General features: G+C 55.5%; 1 protein-coding gene across 2 annotated transcripts; it reads left to right on the forward strand.

Annotated features, from left to right (window-relative positions):
• The first annotated feature begins 1,142 nt into the window (after positions 1–1,142).
• On the forward strand, positions 1,143–15,257 carry TSKU (tsukushi, small leucine rich proteoglycan). Of its 2 annotated transcripts, none has more exons than XM_070472949.1 (2): positions 1,143–1,231; positions 12,753–15,257. In XM_070472949.1, the coding sequence occupies exon 2, from the start codon at positions 12,760–12,762 to the stop codon at positions 13,825–13,827; it is 1,068 nt and encodes a 355-aa protein (XP_070329050.1). In that variant the 5' UTR covers positions 1,143–1,231; positions 12,753–12,759; the 3' UTR covers positions 13,828–15,257. The 2 variants fall into 2 exon arrangements, with proteins under 2 accessions (XP_070329050.1, XP_020770709.2); XM_020915050.2 differs by lacking the exon at positions 1,143–1,231 and adding an exon at positions 1,898–4,686.
• The last annotated feature ends 1,867 nt before the right edge of the window (positions 15,258–17,124 follow it).

Raw genomic sequence — 17,124 nt, forward strand, 5'->3', positions numbered from 1 at the left:
TTACTTGTCTCTCTCCTTCCTCAGGCAGACAAGCAGACACAGACTCAGAAGCCCAAGCAAAATTTTTTTTTTAAATTAAAAGGAACAATAAGACTGGGTGTGCAAGTCTGGGCTACTGTAAAGGGAACACTGCCCAATCTCTACACAGCAGGAAAGCTCCTGGGAGGTCCAGGGTTCAAGGCCAAAACCTCCCTCAGTCCCCAGGCCACATACTTCTGGGGTGCCTGAGAACTAACACCTCCTTCAACCCCAGAGTGTCTGGGCGTGCAGGGAGACACAAAATCAAGCCCCCCAACCAAACACACACACACTCCTTGTAGGGAATGCATCCAACAGGCAATTTCTTTCCCCCAACTCCCTAGTGGAAAAGGTTTCTTGGATGCTTTTCTGCACTTTTTACCATAAGATAGGGTGAGAGAGGATGGGCTGCAGAGGGAGGAATAGATTTAAACTGTTCCCAGTTTTCCTTCTTAGAAATCTAACCAGAAGTCGATGGTTTCCTCCAGGAAAAGAAAAAAGGAAAAAAAAATTCTGTTTCCCTCTCTCTCTCCTCTCTTGCCAGCTTTTCTGCCTAAGTCTGACTGTCTCTCTGTCGATTTGTCTTTCAGCCAGTCTTTCCCTGCTTCAGATTCTTGGACTCCCTCTCACCTTTCAACCGTTTTAAAAAACTGGGGAACCGGGGGCCGGGGGGCGGGGGAATGAACTCGATAAGAGGGAACCCTCACCATCCAATCTCTTTCTTAATGAAACATCTCTCTCTCTCTCTCTCTCTCTCTCTCTCTCTCTCCACACACATACACACACTCCAGCGACCTCCAGATGTTCCCGACCGAGCGGCCATCTGCTAAGAAGGCTCAGGCGCTCGGGGGAAGCGGGCAGGGACCCGGGGATGCAGAAAGCTAGGAGCAACGCCTGCTAGAGTGGGCGGGAGCTGCATGCGCACTTTTGAGACGCTCCCTAGGGTGGAACCCGGCCTAGGCACGGGCTTTGCCGGCGGGCGGGGGCGCGGAGTGGGGAGCGCGCCGAGAAAGGCCAGCACTTTAGCGACACTCCCTAAGTCGCGGGCGGCCGGCCCGAGCCACCACTAGGCGCCGGGCGGGCGGGGGAGCGCCCTACGGCGGGCGGGGGCCGGGGGGCGGGCCGCGCCGAGCCGAGAAAAGCGCTGGCCGGAGGGCCTGCCGCCGGGCCGCCTGGGTGAGCGTGCCGAGGCGGCTGTGGTGCAGGCTTCCAGGTGGGTGAGGATACCCGGGCAGAGCGGGAGTTCGCGCTGCAGGCGAAGGACCGGAGGCCCCTACCCCAGCCTCTCCGCTCCATCCGGCGGGCGAGCCGCGCTGGACGCAGGGGCGGGGCCGGGGCCCCTCAACTTTTCCCGGACCCAGGGCGTCGGTAGCGGCCGCCTGACGCCCGGGGCTCGGCCAGAGTGAGGAACCCGGACCTAGAAGGGGGGCTTCCAGGAGACAAAGGCTCTGACCCGGGGCCGTGGGCGTCGGCCGGCGCCTCTGGGGTCTTTGTGCGGACACGTGCGTTTGTGGGTCTTTGTGAATTTGGTCCGGGGACATGCATCTGCCCGTGCCTTTGTGTGTCTGTGATTTGGGGAAGGGGGCAAGGAACCGGGGTGGGGGCCCGCGTTTGGTTGTGGGTGTGGGTGGGCGCATCGTTGTGTCCGCGTACGTGGTCTGTGCTTGTCGACGTGTCTGGGTTGGGTGTCCGCGGAGTCTGTGCGCGCCGAGAGCCAGACACCGCCCCAACTCCTCGCTCCCCTGCAGTCCACCCGGGCCGACTTCGCTTCAAACTTTTCTCCGCCTTCCTCCTCCCAGCTGCATCCCGGGCCGGGGGGCGGGAGGGCGCTGGCATTCCTTCCTTCCTTCACCTCAGGGGTCTTTAGAGCCGAGAGGGGATGGAATAGGATGGGTGGGTGGGGGGATCGGCAGCGCCTGAAGACTGACCCGGGCCAAGGCTGGGCAGAGCGTGCCGGACACCCCAGGCGAAGCGGCTGGGAGAAGAGAGGTAAGCAGCGGATACTGGCCCCCTACTTGGGGGCTAAAGAGAGGAGAGGAACGGGCACCTGGTGTGGCCTGCCCCACGCTTCTTGGAGAGTGTATGTGACCGAGAGAAACTTGTCTGTTTGGCGGAGAGGCCAGCCCCTGGGGCCCCACTCCCCCTCCTCCCGCTCCTTGGCTTTGAGATCCGCACTCGGTTTGCATCCCGCCCCTGGGGTGAGGGGCTTGAACCTTCTAGTCCAAAAGGTGAGAAGGTGATGACGGCTCCCGGGCCCTCCAGCTGGGCTGCAGGCCGTAGGAACCTTGCATGCTCTAGTTTCGAATGGGACATCCACTGGCCCACAGTTTGGCACTAGGCAAGTTGCTTAACCTCTCTGAGCCGCAGTCCCCCTATCCTGGATGGGGTGAGAACTCCCTCGCGGTGCAGAGCCTGCGGTGGGGATAAGTAGCGCAGCCAAGGACGGCCAGAGTGCAGTGCCCACCCACACTTGCCTGGCAGAGGAGGTGACTCAGGAGCTTCTGATCCTCCCTGCCTACTCTACCCTTCGATAAGTCCAGACTTGCAGAGTTGAGGTCTAATCTGAGAGGGAGGGCTCAGACTGCCGGGAGCCTCCTTTTTGATCCTGGGTGGCAAAGATAAAGCCAACAACCCCCCTCCCTCCCCCACCCCTTGCCAGTCTTTAACCTAGAATTTTGCTAGGTCCTACAGATGTGAAGCGTGGGTGCAAGCCACTCACCTTGGAAGGAAGCAACTGTGGGCGCTTTCCTTTCCCTCTTTGAGCCTCAGTTACCCTGCTGGAAAAGGGGTTGCTGATAGCCTCTTTCTTGCCTTCCTATTGTGGCTGACTGGTTGAGACCCTAGAACCTGGAGACACTTTAATATTTAACACTTCCCTTCTGACTTGGCACTAATTTACTCTTGAAGAGGAAGGGGGGAGATGGCTGTGAAGTTATGTAAAGATTAAGGCCTTCCTGGAGTCCCTGGAAGAGTCAGGAAGGCTGAAAAGCAGCAGAATGGGGAAGTGGGGGGAATACACTGGGGAAGGAGGCAGAAAGTGCCTCCCCCCCGCCGCCCCCCCCCCCGCCCCCCCGGGAACTGCACTGCATGACTCTTGTGTGTCCTGAAACAGCACAGGGATGGTCAGCATTGTGGACTGCCAGATGCAAGATTGGGGAGAAAGGGATGGAATTCAACCTGAGGCTGGGAGGGACTGCAGGGGCCACAGATAAGGGCCTTGAATGCCAGGTCTAGGCGGTGGAGAGCTGCTGGAGGGTTTTTTAAGCTAGCATGATAGGGTGGGGTTGGTAATTCTAAGAAAGCGTCCTCTGGCTCGTGGGTGGCGCTGGAGCCTGGGAAGCCAGTCTGGAGGCTTGAGTGCTCCAGCCTTTTAGAGTCAGAAGGAGATTTTCACTCACTTCATTGCTTCCTAGCTCTGTGACCTTGGGCAAGTGACTCTATCTCTCTGATTCTCAGTCTCCTCATCTTTCAAATGAGGATGGTAATTCTGGTCTCACTGACTGTTATGGATGTTAAATAGGATGACAAACTACCTGTGCTAATAAAATGAGGTTTGTGGCCTGTATTACATTGTGCAGACATCTGTTGAACTGCTAACAGTACAAGGCAGAGCCAGTATCTACTATGGGTCCTAAACCTTAGTTCACCACCTGGCAAAAGCGCTAAGTATCCTACAAGCTTGGACCAACTGGTACCCTCTCCTAGCAGAGGGAAGCTTTTTGCCCAGGACATTTCTCCCATCTGGCTTATCCACTTCACATGGCCAGGTCCACGCAGGAGAGGAGCTGGACCATCAGATTTGGAGATGGCCACACATCACAAAGTGTGTTGAACCTTGACAGGGGTGGCCCAGTAGAAGAGTGACCTTTACTGGATGAAGGGTGAGTTAGACTGGGAAGACCTCACAGAGGAGGTGACTTTTGAATCAAATGAGTGAGAATTTGCATGGAGGACAAAGAAAAGGGTGTCTCTGTCGTCTTCACTGAAGGGGACAGCCTGTGCAAAGATGTGGGGCCCAAGGAGAAAGACAGGCCCCTGGACGGGCAAGCTGTCTTGGCAGGAGAGGTTTTAAAGCAGGAGCAGTGATCAGTCCTGGTCTGTCTAGATGGTACTCTGGTGCCCAGCAAGGCTGGCAGTTGGAGGCAGAGGGCCAGGAATGAGGCTGTTGTAGCAGTCCTGGCCAGGAGGCCTCTTGAACCTGACCTGGGTAAGGCCAAGGGGAGAGGGAGGGGAAGACAGCCACCCACCCAGGGCTAGCTGCTGAGTCTCACCTGTTCTCATTCTGTCAGCGGTGACGCACCTGCTTCAGCCTCCTTCAGCCTCTGCGGTATCTCCACACTCCCTTATCAGCTCACTGGCAGAGCACTTGTAGCCCGAGTGAAGCCCTGCAAGGTGCACTGAGAATCCAGGAAGAATCCATGTTGAAGTCTCCTCTATCCTCTGCCCCTACCTTGCTTTCAGATCTGCTGGTGTCACTGCTCCTTTTTCTTCCCTGGTCTCTGAAATCACCCGCCGGTCAGGGGGTGGGGCAGGAACCCACATGCAGTGAGCACCAGCGTGTGCCAGGCCCGGAGCTGAGCCTTCCTCATAATCATCGGTGACCTTGTGGGAACAGCACCAGGCTTCTCAGCAGGTTGCAGATGAAGACACACACAGGCCTCCTAGCAGGTGAGGTTCGGTGGGGTGGAGCCCAGTGTGCCTGACTGCAAAAGCCACTTCCTCTGCCCCATACTGCCTGCCCGTGTGGGGGCACATGCCTCAGACCAAAGGGAACCTGCCAAGCTTCAGAATGGAGAAGATAGTATTGGGAGCCTTGTCCATTTCTCTGCAGATTGTCCTCCAGGGATGACGTCATGGAGGAGCGTAGGCACCGGGTGTCAGAACGCCTGGATCCTGAGTCCAGCCTCTGACCTCACTGGCTCTGTGACTCTGGGCAGATCACCGAACCTCTCTGGGTCTCTAGGCAGGTGTACAGTAGATACCATGCCATCCAACCTGCTGATCCTGTAGGGTGACTGAGCAGATGAGAGTTGAGGAGGCAGTGGAAAGACTGAGAGTTGTCCTTTGGTGAGGCGGCATTATTCTAAGTGCCTGGTATATCTTCATATAGTACCTGCTCTGTGCCACGCCTAGCAATCAGCTTCCAAGACCGAAAAGTGAATCTAACCCCATGCCTGCCCACAGGAGCACAGATAGGTAAATGTAATTATAGTCCAGCACGATCCACATGTGCCTGTCTGTAGGTTGAGGCACAGCCATTTAAGGAGCATTGGATTTGGTTTGAGACTGGTTCCTGTTCTGCCCCACCCAGTGTCAGTCTTCTTGTCTTGCAGAACAGGGACAGTAGTCCCCATGGTCAAGGGTGGTGGGGAGGCAGAAACGAGCCACTGCTGTAGAAGTGCATGGCGAGCTGATGTGTTTGCACAGATGTGTGGCATTAGTGCCTCTGTTGGGAGAGCCAACCCTCAAGGCTCCGGGAGTTTGGCCCTAGACATTCTTTTTGCCTTGCGTTCCCAAAACTGACTTAAGTGGTTGAGGGCCAGGACACTGATGGAATTTCCACCTGGGGATTTCATTGGCGTCAGCTTGCGTGAGCTCACGATGAATGTAAGCAGGGTGGGACGTGACTCAGCACTGAGCAGCCAGTGGGGACAAAACCCATCTTGGGTGGGTGCTCGGCCCCCTGCCCAGCTCAGCCCTTCACCAGGGGCTCCCTCTTGAAGACGTGGTGAGGAGCTGGCAAATCTGTGGGCCGGAGATGCTGGAGTGCAGGTGACTAGGACCAGGAGGACACGAGCTGGAACCCTAGTCTCAGATAGGCCTCAGAGGAGAGAGGAGATGGGGGCCTTGCCAGCAGACACCAGCACGGTGACCAGAGGCTGTTAGCACAAGTAGTCAAAGACCCGCCGGGTGCCTGGCACCTCTTTAGGGTAGTTGGGTGGGGAGAAAAAGAACAACAAATAACATGGTCATGGCCTTCAGAAAGCTTAATAAATCATCACCGTCCTTGTCTACTATGCATTCAGCACTCAGCTTGTAGCAGTGAAAGGTTGCTGAACGAAAAGACGCTGGGATTCTTGGCCTCCAGAGGAGAAGAATTCAATCCTGGGCAAGAGACGAGGCTGGATCGCTCAGGGCTTTTGTGTAATAAAGTTTTATTAAAGTATAAGAGATAAGGAAAGCTTCTGACATAGGCATCAGAAGGGGGCAGAAAGAGTACCCCCTCTGCTAGTCTAAAGCTGGATGTTATATAGTCACTAGCAGTCTGTTAATGAAAAGAAAGGAATGTCTTAAAAACTCAGAATGGCACCAGGCCCCTCATCCATAAGATGCATTTTGGGATAATCTTGGCACCAGACATTCATCCTGGGCCAGGGCCATAAAACGATTGACTTGAATCTTGTGGAAGGGCAGATTACCATACAAATAGTTTTGTTTACATAGGTTAGGGGAACAATATCTGAGTATAACATACTGGTTAAGTAGATTCTGAGCCATTAGGTGGAAACACTTGAAGACAGAGTCTGGGGTAAATGCATAGGACATTAACATAACTTAAGACATTTCCATAAGAAAAATGTCAAGTTTTGAGAATAGTTAACTTCAAGTGAAACCAGGTGTCATTATGGCAACACAGTATTTTAAGAGAAACCTCCTTTTAAATTTGTATAGAGAATGAAAAAAAGTATCACTAGTTTGTTTCCTCCTGCCGCTTAAGAGAGATAAAAATGTCTGACACTTGCAGCCTATTTCCTCCGTTTGGAGACCCCTGGCCTTCCTGCCTGTTACCCTCTCAGCAGTTGCTCCAAATGTTTCACTCGCTGTCCCCTAACGCTTTCACCAACCTGTGTTGTCACCCGTGTTGAGGACACTGAGCCTCAGCAAGGTTGAGACGTGCCTGAGGCCAGTAGGTACAGAGCTGAATTCACAGCCAGCTCTGTGTCCCACGGTTGACTCTTAATTTCTGGGCCCTCCATTCATCCAGCAAGGTTGCCATGTCTGCCAGGCCTGGCTCTGGCCCCAGGTGGGGAAGGGACAAACAGGTGAAGAAGGCAGGGTCACCGCCCCTTGATGCTTACACTTCAAGTCAGGAAACGGGCAGGTCAGTAAAGGCAGAGAATTTACCTAGTGTGCGTCTGAAGGTGTGTTGACAGTACGGAGCGAGAGGCCCCGGGAAGCCAGGCAAGGAGGGGGAGTGGCCTAGGGGCCTGAGTGGACAGAACAGGCTTTGTTCCGCTGGCAGGGCTAGGGCAGGCCTGGGGACGCGGCTGTCCTGGCCCTAGTGGGGAGCATCCAAACCCAGGTCCCAGGCCCTGCCATGCTGTTTCCTTGCCATCACTGTCCCTCTCTGGGCCTCAGTTACCCGTGATCTCGGAGGGGCCTTCCAGCTCTTCCAGCCCTGGAATCCTCTTGAGTTTGGGGAAGTGTGCGCTAAGGCTGAGACTTGTTCCAAGGCCACCACCACAGGTTCAAATCAAGATGGGACTTTCAACCGAAGGAGGGAGGACCATGGGGGCAGATCTGCACAGAGGTGCAGATACCTGTGTACCAGAGAGAACTTGGTTTCTGTAAGTAAAGCAGAAGTCAGGAGGTTTCCAAGAAGGGGCATGATCTAGCCAAAGCTGCTTGAGAGGCTCTCCTAGACTTGCCTGGGGGGCTTCTTAGGGTCCCACCACTGACTCTGTAGCTTTCCTTAGAGTTTGGATGGACCTAACAAGGAATCACTCATGGCCCCTGCCCAGCGGACCTCATGCCACATCCCCCAGACCAAGGGTGGGTACTGTTACTAAGCCTTTGTCTGGCTGCCCTTATGTTCTGTAACATGGCTGATCAGTAGATGACTTTGATCTGCAGGTTGGGGTTTGGAGAGTAAGTGAAGTATCCTCTCTTGGCCTTCCATGGTGAATATTTGTGTGCCTTTGCCTTTCTCCCTAGCGTAGATCACAGGGTCTTGAGAGAAGGAAGGAGGCAGAGTCAGTTCTAGCTCCAAGAAAGAAAGAAAACTCTGAAGTTCACACAGTTAGTAGCAGGGCTGGGACTAGAGTCCTGGTCTCTTGGATCTAAGGCAGGTGCTAGTGATCTCGATATGAGTTGGTCTCCTCTCCCCATTGATGGTTTGTAAGCCTCATGGGGACAGAGGCCCTGGGATCTCCTGCCCTGACCCCAGCATGCACCTCCCAGGGCCTAACAGACTGCTTTGCCCTCAGCAATTTAGTGCTGTGGTTGATTAATTGTGTCTGCCGTGGATACGGGTAGAGGTGGAATGAAAAGGCACAGTCTTTCAGTCATATGGCTTCCACCTTGGGGCCTCATTTCTCTATAGGGATGTTGGTCTTCTGAGTCTCACCTTCACAGCTGTCTTCTCTGAGGCTGATGGAACCATCATTAGTATCCCAGATTCACAGCTGACGGAGCTGGTCCAGGGAGGTCAAGCGACTTGCTAAGTTCACACTGCAAGTTGAAGTCGAGAGTCTTCTCACCCTGTGCGGGCCTATCCTCCCCGTGGAGCTGAGGCTATGAAGAAGAACTCGCATTAGTCATCCCTTCCCAGACCCAGCAGCCCTGTTGAGAAACAGCATAGCTTGACTTCCCAGGAAGAACTGCTTTCCTGGAGGGCAGTAGTATGACCTTTGTCATGCTTGATAGTGTCTGCTGGAGGGAGAGAAATCCCCACCCTACCCACTCCCTGTCTGGAGGAGGGCAGGGGAGCCCCCACTGTACCCTCCCCCTGTGCGGGGAAACATGCTTAGGTGCCTTCCCCCCGCCAGTGTGTTTCATCCTCATGACAGGCCTGTGAGATGGCTATTAACACCTGTATTTGACAGATGAGGAGACTGAGGCTTGGAGATTGTGGCTAGCCAAGGTCAGAGAAAGGGATGGCCATGAGACAGTCCTATGAGTCTTCATTACTCAGTCTGATTTATATATATATATATAGTTATTATAAGACAGGAAATAAGAGGGGGGAAAGGAGATTAAGACATGGTGAAACCCAAAGTTCTGCCATCTAAAGGAAGAACATTACCAGGTTGACAGATTTTCTTCTAGACTTTCTAAAATTATAATTTAGGTTGGGTTTTTTTTTAATGTATAATTTTCTTAGCTTGCAATTTACCCTCATGATCCTTAGCATTATGGCATCAGCCCCCTCCTACATGAGGTTGCAGACTCTTCTGAGCACTATTTTTATTGACTCCATAAGATCCCTAGGAGAGTTCCACAGGCATCTTGAGGGGACTGGGAAGCGCTGGGCCTGGAGTCAGAAGATCAGAGCCTGAGCATCAGCTGCCATCACCTCACTGGGGACCCAGAGACAAGATGAGAGACCTCAGCTTCCTCATCTAGAAAGTGAGGGATTGCACGCCCTGCTCTGTAGCCCTCACAAGCTCAAATAAGCAAAGGTCTTTTGGAAAATATCAAAGGCTGTGCCCTTGGTAGGGGTTTTCCTTATCTTCCCTCAGTTTCCTCCTGGGAAACTTCTGCCCTGCCTTTGGCTGCTGGGCCCTTTGCTCCAAGCAGCGAAGCCAGGCCCCAGCATCTCTGAGCCACTCACACGAATGCACCCCTCCTTGTGTTACCCAAAAGGGGTCATGGCCTCTGAGCAAAGCAGGGGCACCAACCCTCAAAGACCACTAGCCCACATCTCTACCTTTGCCCCCTTCTGGCTCCAAAGTTGAGAAACCTTCCAGAGATTTCTCTCTTCTTTTTTTCTTCTCCTAGCCTCCTGGGACAACCCTGAGAGACCTCTGGGCTCTGCTGTGACCTCAGGAACACCCAAGAGCCACTGAGTGTTAGGAAGCTGGGCACTGACGATCACGGCAGCCGACAGTAGCTGGAACCTGGCCCTGGGACCCTGGCCGCTTAGCTCTTCTTTTCCCAGCAACACACAGAAGTGCATGTTCCACCCGAACTTAGCCAGTTACAAGGTGACAGAGGCCTGAGTGCGCTTGCTGGCCTCTGGCACCTTCCTTTGCCATCCTCAGTCTCTTCCACTGCAACACGGACATGAGACTGATGACCTCCTGCAGTGACCGAGGATGGCGTAAGGGGACATGTGACTGGCACTTAGGACAGGCTCGGTCACTGTCAGCACTTCCCGCTCAATGTCCCGGCCTGGCCCAGCACAGGGGCCCACAGAGAGGTGTCCACAGTGCAGGGACCTTGTCTGGGGTGTCCTGGGAGCATCAGGAGCAGTGTTCCAGGCAGGTCTCCATCCACATTCCTGCTCCTCTGAGGGCTGGTGATGACCACCAAGCACACGTGCACGGCGCTTCACAGTTTGCATGCGCTGTGTGTGACTTGCATCAGTGTGTATGAGGCAGGCAGGAATTACTGCCTTGTGGTACAGAGGACAAAGCTGAGGGCTGGAGAGGCCCCCGTCGAGGGGAGGGAAGGGGAGCGCTGAGCTGAGTTACATAAGCAGGAGCTCATGAGGGGCTGTTTGGCACTTGAGAGGCACATTGTATAATCACCTCTGGGAAAGAAGGGTAATCTTAGGCCTTTTTGTGTGCATTTGGTGTTTGTTTAAACCCCAGGAAGGGGTGGGTATGAGCAGATCAGCTTAGCAGGGAAGGTGAGGCCCTAGGTAGTAATGAACTCCTGCTGTGAGCAGCTCACCCCGGGCAACAAAAGGGGTGTGAAGCAACTTAATATTTTCCTTTTGGTTCCAGACATTGGAACACTCTGTCCAGCCTCAATTGGGACCGAGCCCAGGATGCACCTGGGCTGGGTTTAATCCTCAAATTGGGCTCTACAAAAGAAAGGGGTGGGAGAGGAGGGGCCTGCAGAGGGAGGCCGGGGAGAAGAGCCCAAGTGCAGATCAAGTGGCTGCCCCTTTAAAGTTTCATGTGGAACTGGTAATGTGATCCCGCTGTTCCCCTCCATCCACCCTCCTCTCCAGTCCACCCCTCCCTAAAGGCCAGGGGGAGGAAGATGGGGGGACAATGGGGCAGGGGGTGCAGAGCAGGGAGCTGAGCCACTCCAGCTGAAGGATCTGCTGGCGTGAGGTTTCGTGTCTTCTATCTCCGGGCTGAGTAGCTGCTCTTCTAAGGGGAGAGGGTGACCACAGACTGTCCAGTTAGAAGCTTTCTTTCACTGCTCAGCCCCCTCTCTCATCCTCCAGAGAGCTACAGATGTGTGTGGGGATGAGTGTTGAAGGTGAGAGTGTACAGGTAGTGCTTGGCATCAGTGGCAGCTGCTGTTAGTTATCCAGGGAGGGACAGTGAGTCAGGGGAGGGGCAGTGGCTTGCATTGTAGCCCCTGTCGGTGGGAAGAGCTCCTCTTCGATCGCATCTCTCCTGCCAGTCCTGGAGGCAGCAGAGGAAAGTAGAAGAATTAGGACTGAGCAGGCCTGGATTCTAATCCTGCCCTGCTTCTTCCGTACAGGTTTTGGGTAAAACCCTTTTTGTCTCTGAGCCTCTTATTTATCTGTATAATGGGGGACACAGCCCAGCTGCCTGCTGTGGGTTAAAGGAAGGGCCAGAAAAGTGTAATCACTTTAACAGCTTGGGGGTCAAGGTGGGCAAGGGGAAGGTACTCGGCAGAGTGGTCCCCAGGGCCCATCTGGAAGTCTAGATGCAGGGTCCCTGGTTGGAATGAAGGATCCTGCCCCTAGAGGCCAGGCCAGGGAAGAGGGCTTATGCCTGTGGACCCAGCTATCATTACCCACAAAAGGAGTGAGGAGGGGACAGCGCTGCAGGCCCCCCTTGCAGGAGAGGCCTCGGTCTGGGAAGCTGGAGCAGGGGTCTCAGGCACAGCTCAGCCAAGTGTCAAACCATGACAGTGAGCCATGTCCCTCTGAGCGCCGTTCAGTTCCACTCCACTCACGTGTGGCCATGCATGGCTTTCTGAACCTAAGTCTCAGTTCCCTCTTCGTGAAGTGCTGACAAGATCGCTGCGGTGCAGCTTCTGTGGCTGTGAGGGTTGAGTGAGACCGTGCAGGGCGCCAGCTAAGCCCAGCACCGAGCCCGTAGCACATGCTCAGCAGAGGTGAGGGGAGCACCCAGACCTCTAAGCTGGGACCCCTCCCCAGTAGCACCTGGGGAGAGACCAGCCCATGGAGCCTAGATCCTCCGAGCTGGAGAGGCCAGCCAAAGACACATCTTGTCCAGTGCGTTTCCAGCTGGGTTCCTTCACATCCCACGGCAGGACAGTGAACAGACATGGCAGACTCAGACTCCCCGCTTCACATCAACCAGAACAGGCCCACTGTCACCTGCCAATCTTATTCAAGAAAGGGTTCACATACTTCCAATTTAAAACCCAGCCATCTAGCCTAACTCGCCATATCATACAGATGGGGAGACTGAGGCCAGAGAGGAACAGGGACTAGGAATTTTTGAGGACGGGGTATTCAGGGAAAGCCTTTAGGGGCACTGAGGGGCAGGTGGCAATTTTCAGCTGTGCCTACACACGTTGGTTGGTGTCTTCCAGGGTGGGCGAGAACCATCTGGAATGGGGTGCGTGCGTGCATGCTTAGTCGGTTCAGTTGTGTCTGACCCCTTGTGACCCTTTGGACTGTAACCCTCCAGGCTCCTCTGTCCATGGGATTCTCCAGGCAAGAATAGTGGAGTTGGTTGCCATGCCCTTCTCCAGGGGATTCCCCACCCAGGGATCGAACCTGCATCTCTTATGTCTCCTGCATTGGCAGGCGCGTTCTTTACCACTAATGCTACCTGGGAAACTGCTGGAACGGGGTACCCACTGCCAACCCTCACCTGTGCCTCTCTTTCTAGCCCCACCATGCCGTGGCCCCTGCTGCTGCTGCTGCTGCTGGCCGCGAGCAGGGCCCAGACCACCCGGCCCTGCTTCCCCGGGTGCCAGTGCGAGGTGGAGACCTTCGGCCTCTTTGACAGCTTCAGCCTGACACGGGTGGACTGCAGCGGCCTGGGCCCCTACATCGTGCCCGTGCCCATCCCCCTGGACACAGCCCACCTGGACCTGTCCTCAAATCGGCTGGAGACAGTGAACGAGTCCGTGTTGGCAGGGCCGGGCTACACCACGCTGTCCGGCCTGGATCTCAGCCACAACCTGCTCACCAGCCTCTCGCCCACGGCCTTCTCCCGCCTCCGCTACCTGGAGTCGCTCGACCTCAGCCACAACGGCCTGGCCACCCTGCCCACCGAGAGCTTCACCAGCTCGCCCCTGAGCGACGTGAACCTGAGCCACAACCGGCTCCGCGAGGTCTCCGTGTCCGCCTTCGCCACCCACAGCCAGGGCAGGGCGCTGCACGTGGACCTCTCCCACAACCTCCTCCACCGCCTGCTGCCCCATTCCTCGCGGACTGGCCGGCCGGCGCCCACCATTCAGAGCCTCAACCTGGCCTGGAACCGGCTCCGCGCCGTGCCCGACCTCCGGGGCCTGCCCCTGCGCTACCTGAGCCTGGACGGGAACCCGCTGGCAGCCATCGGCCCCGGCGCCTTTGAGGGGCTGGCGGGCCTCACTCACCTGTCGCTGGGCAGCCTGCAGGGTCTCCCCCAGCTGGTGCCCCACGGCTTCCACGAGCTGCAGGGCCTGCAGGTCCTGGACTTGTCCAGCAACCCCAGGCTCCAGTGGGCGGGACCTGAGGTGTTCTCAGGCCTGGGCTCCCTGCAGGAGCTGGACCTGTCAGGCACGGGCCTGGTGCCCCTGCCCGAGAAGCTGCTCGTCCACCTCCCCGCACTGCAGAGCATCAGCGTGGGCCAGGGCGTGCAGTGCCGGCGCCTGGTGCGGGAGGGCACCTACCCCCGGCAGCCTGGCTTCACCCCCAAGGTGGCCCTGCACTGCATAGACACCCAGGAGTTAGCCGCCAAGGGCTCCAATACCTTGTGACGAACGGTGCGGCCTGGGGCCCTGTAACAGACTGTGCCCTGGGTTTCCTCAGGTCCTGGGTAATTTATATTTTAATGTGCCAATGCCCACAGGGACTCTCCATTCCTGTGTGACAGCATCATTGAAAGAGAGGCTTTGAACCTGGGACCCACACCCAGGAGCAAAGTCTTGCGCCTTTGTCTCTGTTGCTCCCCAGACCATAAGCCAAGGGTCTTCGATGCCAAACCGGACAGCAGTCCCCTGCTGTCCTTCCCCACTTGTCCCCAAAGTGCCTTCCCTGAGGCCTGGACCAACCTGACCCTGTGATGGGAGGGAGGCGGGAGGGAGGTCCAGCCACTCAGACGTGGGTTTCTTCTGTGACATAAATCTCTCTGTTCTGGCCATGTGAGGCCTACCTCATTCTTTTTTCTTCCCCTGGAACTCTGGATAGGACTTCAGTTGTAGAAAGGATGGGAGAAAAGCGTCAAGCCCACTTCCTCATGTGACAGATGGGGAAACTGAGGCCTAGAGAAGGAAAAACGGTGTTCAGAGGTCTTACAGTGGCAGAAGCATGAGTGAACTCAGTGTCCCACATGCCTGCCCAAAGGGCCTGGTTGCACTTTTCTCTCTTCTCTAAATCATGCCCTCCCTCTCCCCTTCCTGGGCTCCCCTTTGCTTCCAAGACTCACATCCTCCCATTTGTACCCTTTCCCTGTCATCCCCAGGAGGGCAGGCCAGGGCCTTGAGGGTGGCACTCTGGGCCTGGTAACTAGCTGTGGCTCAGGCTAAATCAGTTCACCCCAGAGGCCCTGGAAGCCTCAGGGGTGCCCGTCCCAACCCTGCCAGTTTCCCACTTGGGAGGCATCCCCCAGCATCCAGAATGGAAATGCGCTCCTTGACCCCTGAGGTCCTGCCTCTAGCTGGTTCCCCAGGAGTTTATGCCGTCCTGGAGCCCCACCAGCTCCAAGGGGCCTCCTGCAGTCAGCCCCTACTGGCCTTGTGCCCGACAGCCCAGCTCATCCTACTGCGAATGCAGCCAAGGAAGCAGGGTATCCCCCACCCATGTTTATGCTTCCCCACCAGGCTGGCATCTCAGCTTCCCAGCCCTGGGCTCTTTCCTTAGTATCAGTTTTATAAAAGTTGTTGCCTTTTTAATGGACTGTCACTTACCACCACCACACCCCCCCTCCCCCCCCATCCAGGTCCCTGCTGGCAGGGGATTGGAAATATGTCATTTGTAAAAGAAAGAAGACATTGCATTTGTTCACTTTTATAACATTGCGTCCTGGGGATGAGCTGGGAGAGGAGGCGTTGGGTAGAAGCCAGCCATACATCGCCATGCTGGCATCCATGGGGCCGGTCCCTTAGAGACGCCCACGGGACAATGAGAGCTCTGTCCTCCCCCAGCAGCCCCACCCAACACCTTGGTTTAATAAACACTACAAAGAGTCTCCCTCTTGCCATCATTTGACCAGCATCCATTGACATTCCCCAGACGGGTCTCTGGGGCCACAAGGATGAATCAAGACAAGCTTGTTCCCTCTGAAAAGCCCAATAACCTCCTAGGATTAGGGGAGTGAGGGAGGGAGTTCCTTGGGGTGGAACCTTTCTGTGCAGCTCACACTCTGTCCGCCTTCCTTACCTCCTCTCTCCCTGCCTCCCCAGCTCCAGCTGTCAGGCCCTTGCATGCCTCTGTCTTTGCTCAGGCTGTTGCTCTGGGACGTGGCCCTTACCCCCAGCCCAGCTTCTCTGCTCCTTCCTGGCCTCATAGACCCAGTTTCTGCCTCATCTCCTTAGACTCTTTCCCCAAGGTCTCCACCACCCCTCCCGCCCCTGCCATCTCCCTCTAAGCTCCAGTAGGACTGTGATCCTTCTTGGCATCTGAATGCTGTGGTACCCTCTCCTGTTCACATACTTCCTGTGACAGGGAACCCACTTCCAGCTCATCTGAATGGCTCTGCTGTTAGCGAGTTCTTCCTTCTAACTGGTCAAGATCTGCAGGAATATATCCATAACCATCACCACCACCACCAAGCTTATCCTCTGTTCTGTGCCCCGGGACTCAAGTTCCTGGGATGGGAGGGGAAAGGACACACAGGGGACCCCTGACTAAGAGCAGCGCAGGAAGCTGCGAGCCCTGTGGTGGGGTTAGGAAGGCCTCCTGGAGGAGGCTCATCCATGGAGTCAAGAAGGACAAGCAGACTTGGACAGAGGGGGCTGGCACTTAGGAAGTGCTATCGGTGAGCAGTGGCACAGGTTCCCAGGACATTAAGGCTATGTGTGTGGTTGGGGTGCTTGCCCATCACGTGGCTTAAGCCCCCCAGGGCTTGGAGTCTCTGAGCCAGAGGCTGGCCACCACCAAAATGGAAAAGGTCTGAAGCAAGGGGGACAGGAAGGGATCAGAGTGAGACCTCGGCCTTCAGAGTCCTCAGATTGGTACTTCATCCTCCCACATTCCTTGGGACAGGAGAGGTCTCAAATACAGGGGTGGAGGGAGGGATCCCTAAGACTTTCACCCAGTGGGTCTTAAAAGCCCCATTTGAAGAAAGCGTCCTTGAGGGAGGGCTATGGAACATAGGGGGGTCTTAAAATTAATGGCGCTGAAATCTGGGGAAAGGTAGCTGGGGCTCCTGCAAGTCACCTGGCCCTGAGCTGCAGCTTCCACATCTGCAAAACGGGGCGGGGAGGGAAGCGCCAGCAGGAGGGTGGGCTCCTTCGCAGTGAGGGCATCACCTTGCTCACCTCCGGCGCCTGCGTGGTCTCTCAGAACCAGGCGTTCCCGCGGCCCCTCCAGAGGCTCTCAGCCCGCAGCGCCACCTCGTGGTCGCGCATGGCCAGACACCCCAGATCAGAGGGGTCGCCAAGCAAGGCGTAGAGCCGCTGGAGGCGAATGTGGACCAGTGCAGTTTGCTTAGTCGTCCCTACCGCCTTCATCCCGCCACACTCCGCCCTCTTGGAATCCTGGGGCAGAGAACGAGGTCATTGGACTCTTACAGTCACAGAGATTAGTGCAAACATTCTGTTTTGGAGTTCTCAGAAAAGGGTTAAAATTGTGTGTGATTTCGACCAAGTCACATTTGTTCTCTGAGCCTGGAAAATGGGGATGAAAATATCTCCCTGCACAGGATTGTATGACGAGGAAAGGAAGTAACATTTGTAAAGGATCGGGTACAGACTCCAGAGATGCTTGTTTTCTCATTCATTCAACCATGGAATCATGAGTTAGATTGTAGAACCACGTGGTCGTAGACTCATATTTTGATGTCTGATTCAGACCTGAAGGATTTCATAAAGCTTTAGGATGGTAGACCTGCAGAG

Source organism: Odocoileus virginianus, chromosome 10, assembly GCF_023699985.2.
Source record: "Odocoileus virginianus isolate 20LAN1187 ecotype Illinois chromosome 10, Ovbor_1.2, whole genome shotgun sequence".
Classification (NCBI taxonomy): Eukaryota; Metazoa; Chordata; class Mammalia; order Artiodactyla; family Cervidae; genus Odocoileus; species Odocoileus virginianus.

Bases quoted from the DNA above. Each gene is read 5' to 3' on its own strand.
- TSKU (XM_070472949.1), top strand. From the start codon at position 12,760: ATGCCGTGGCCCCTGCTGCTGCTGCTGCTGCTGGCCGCGAGCAGGGCC.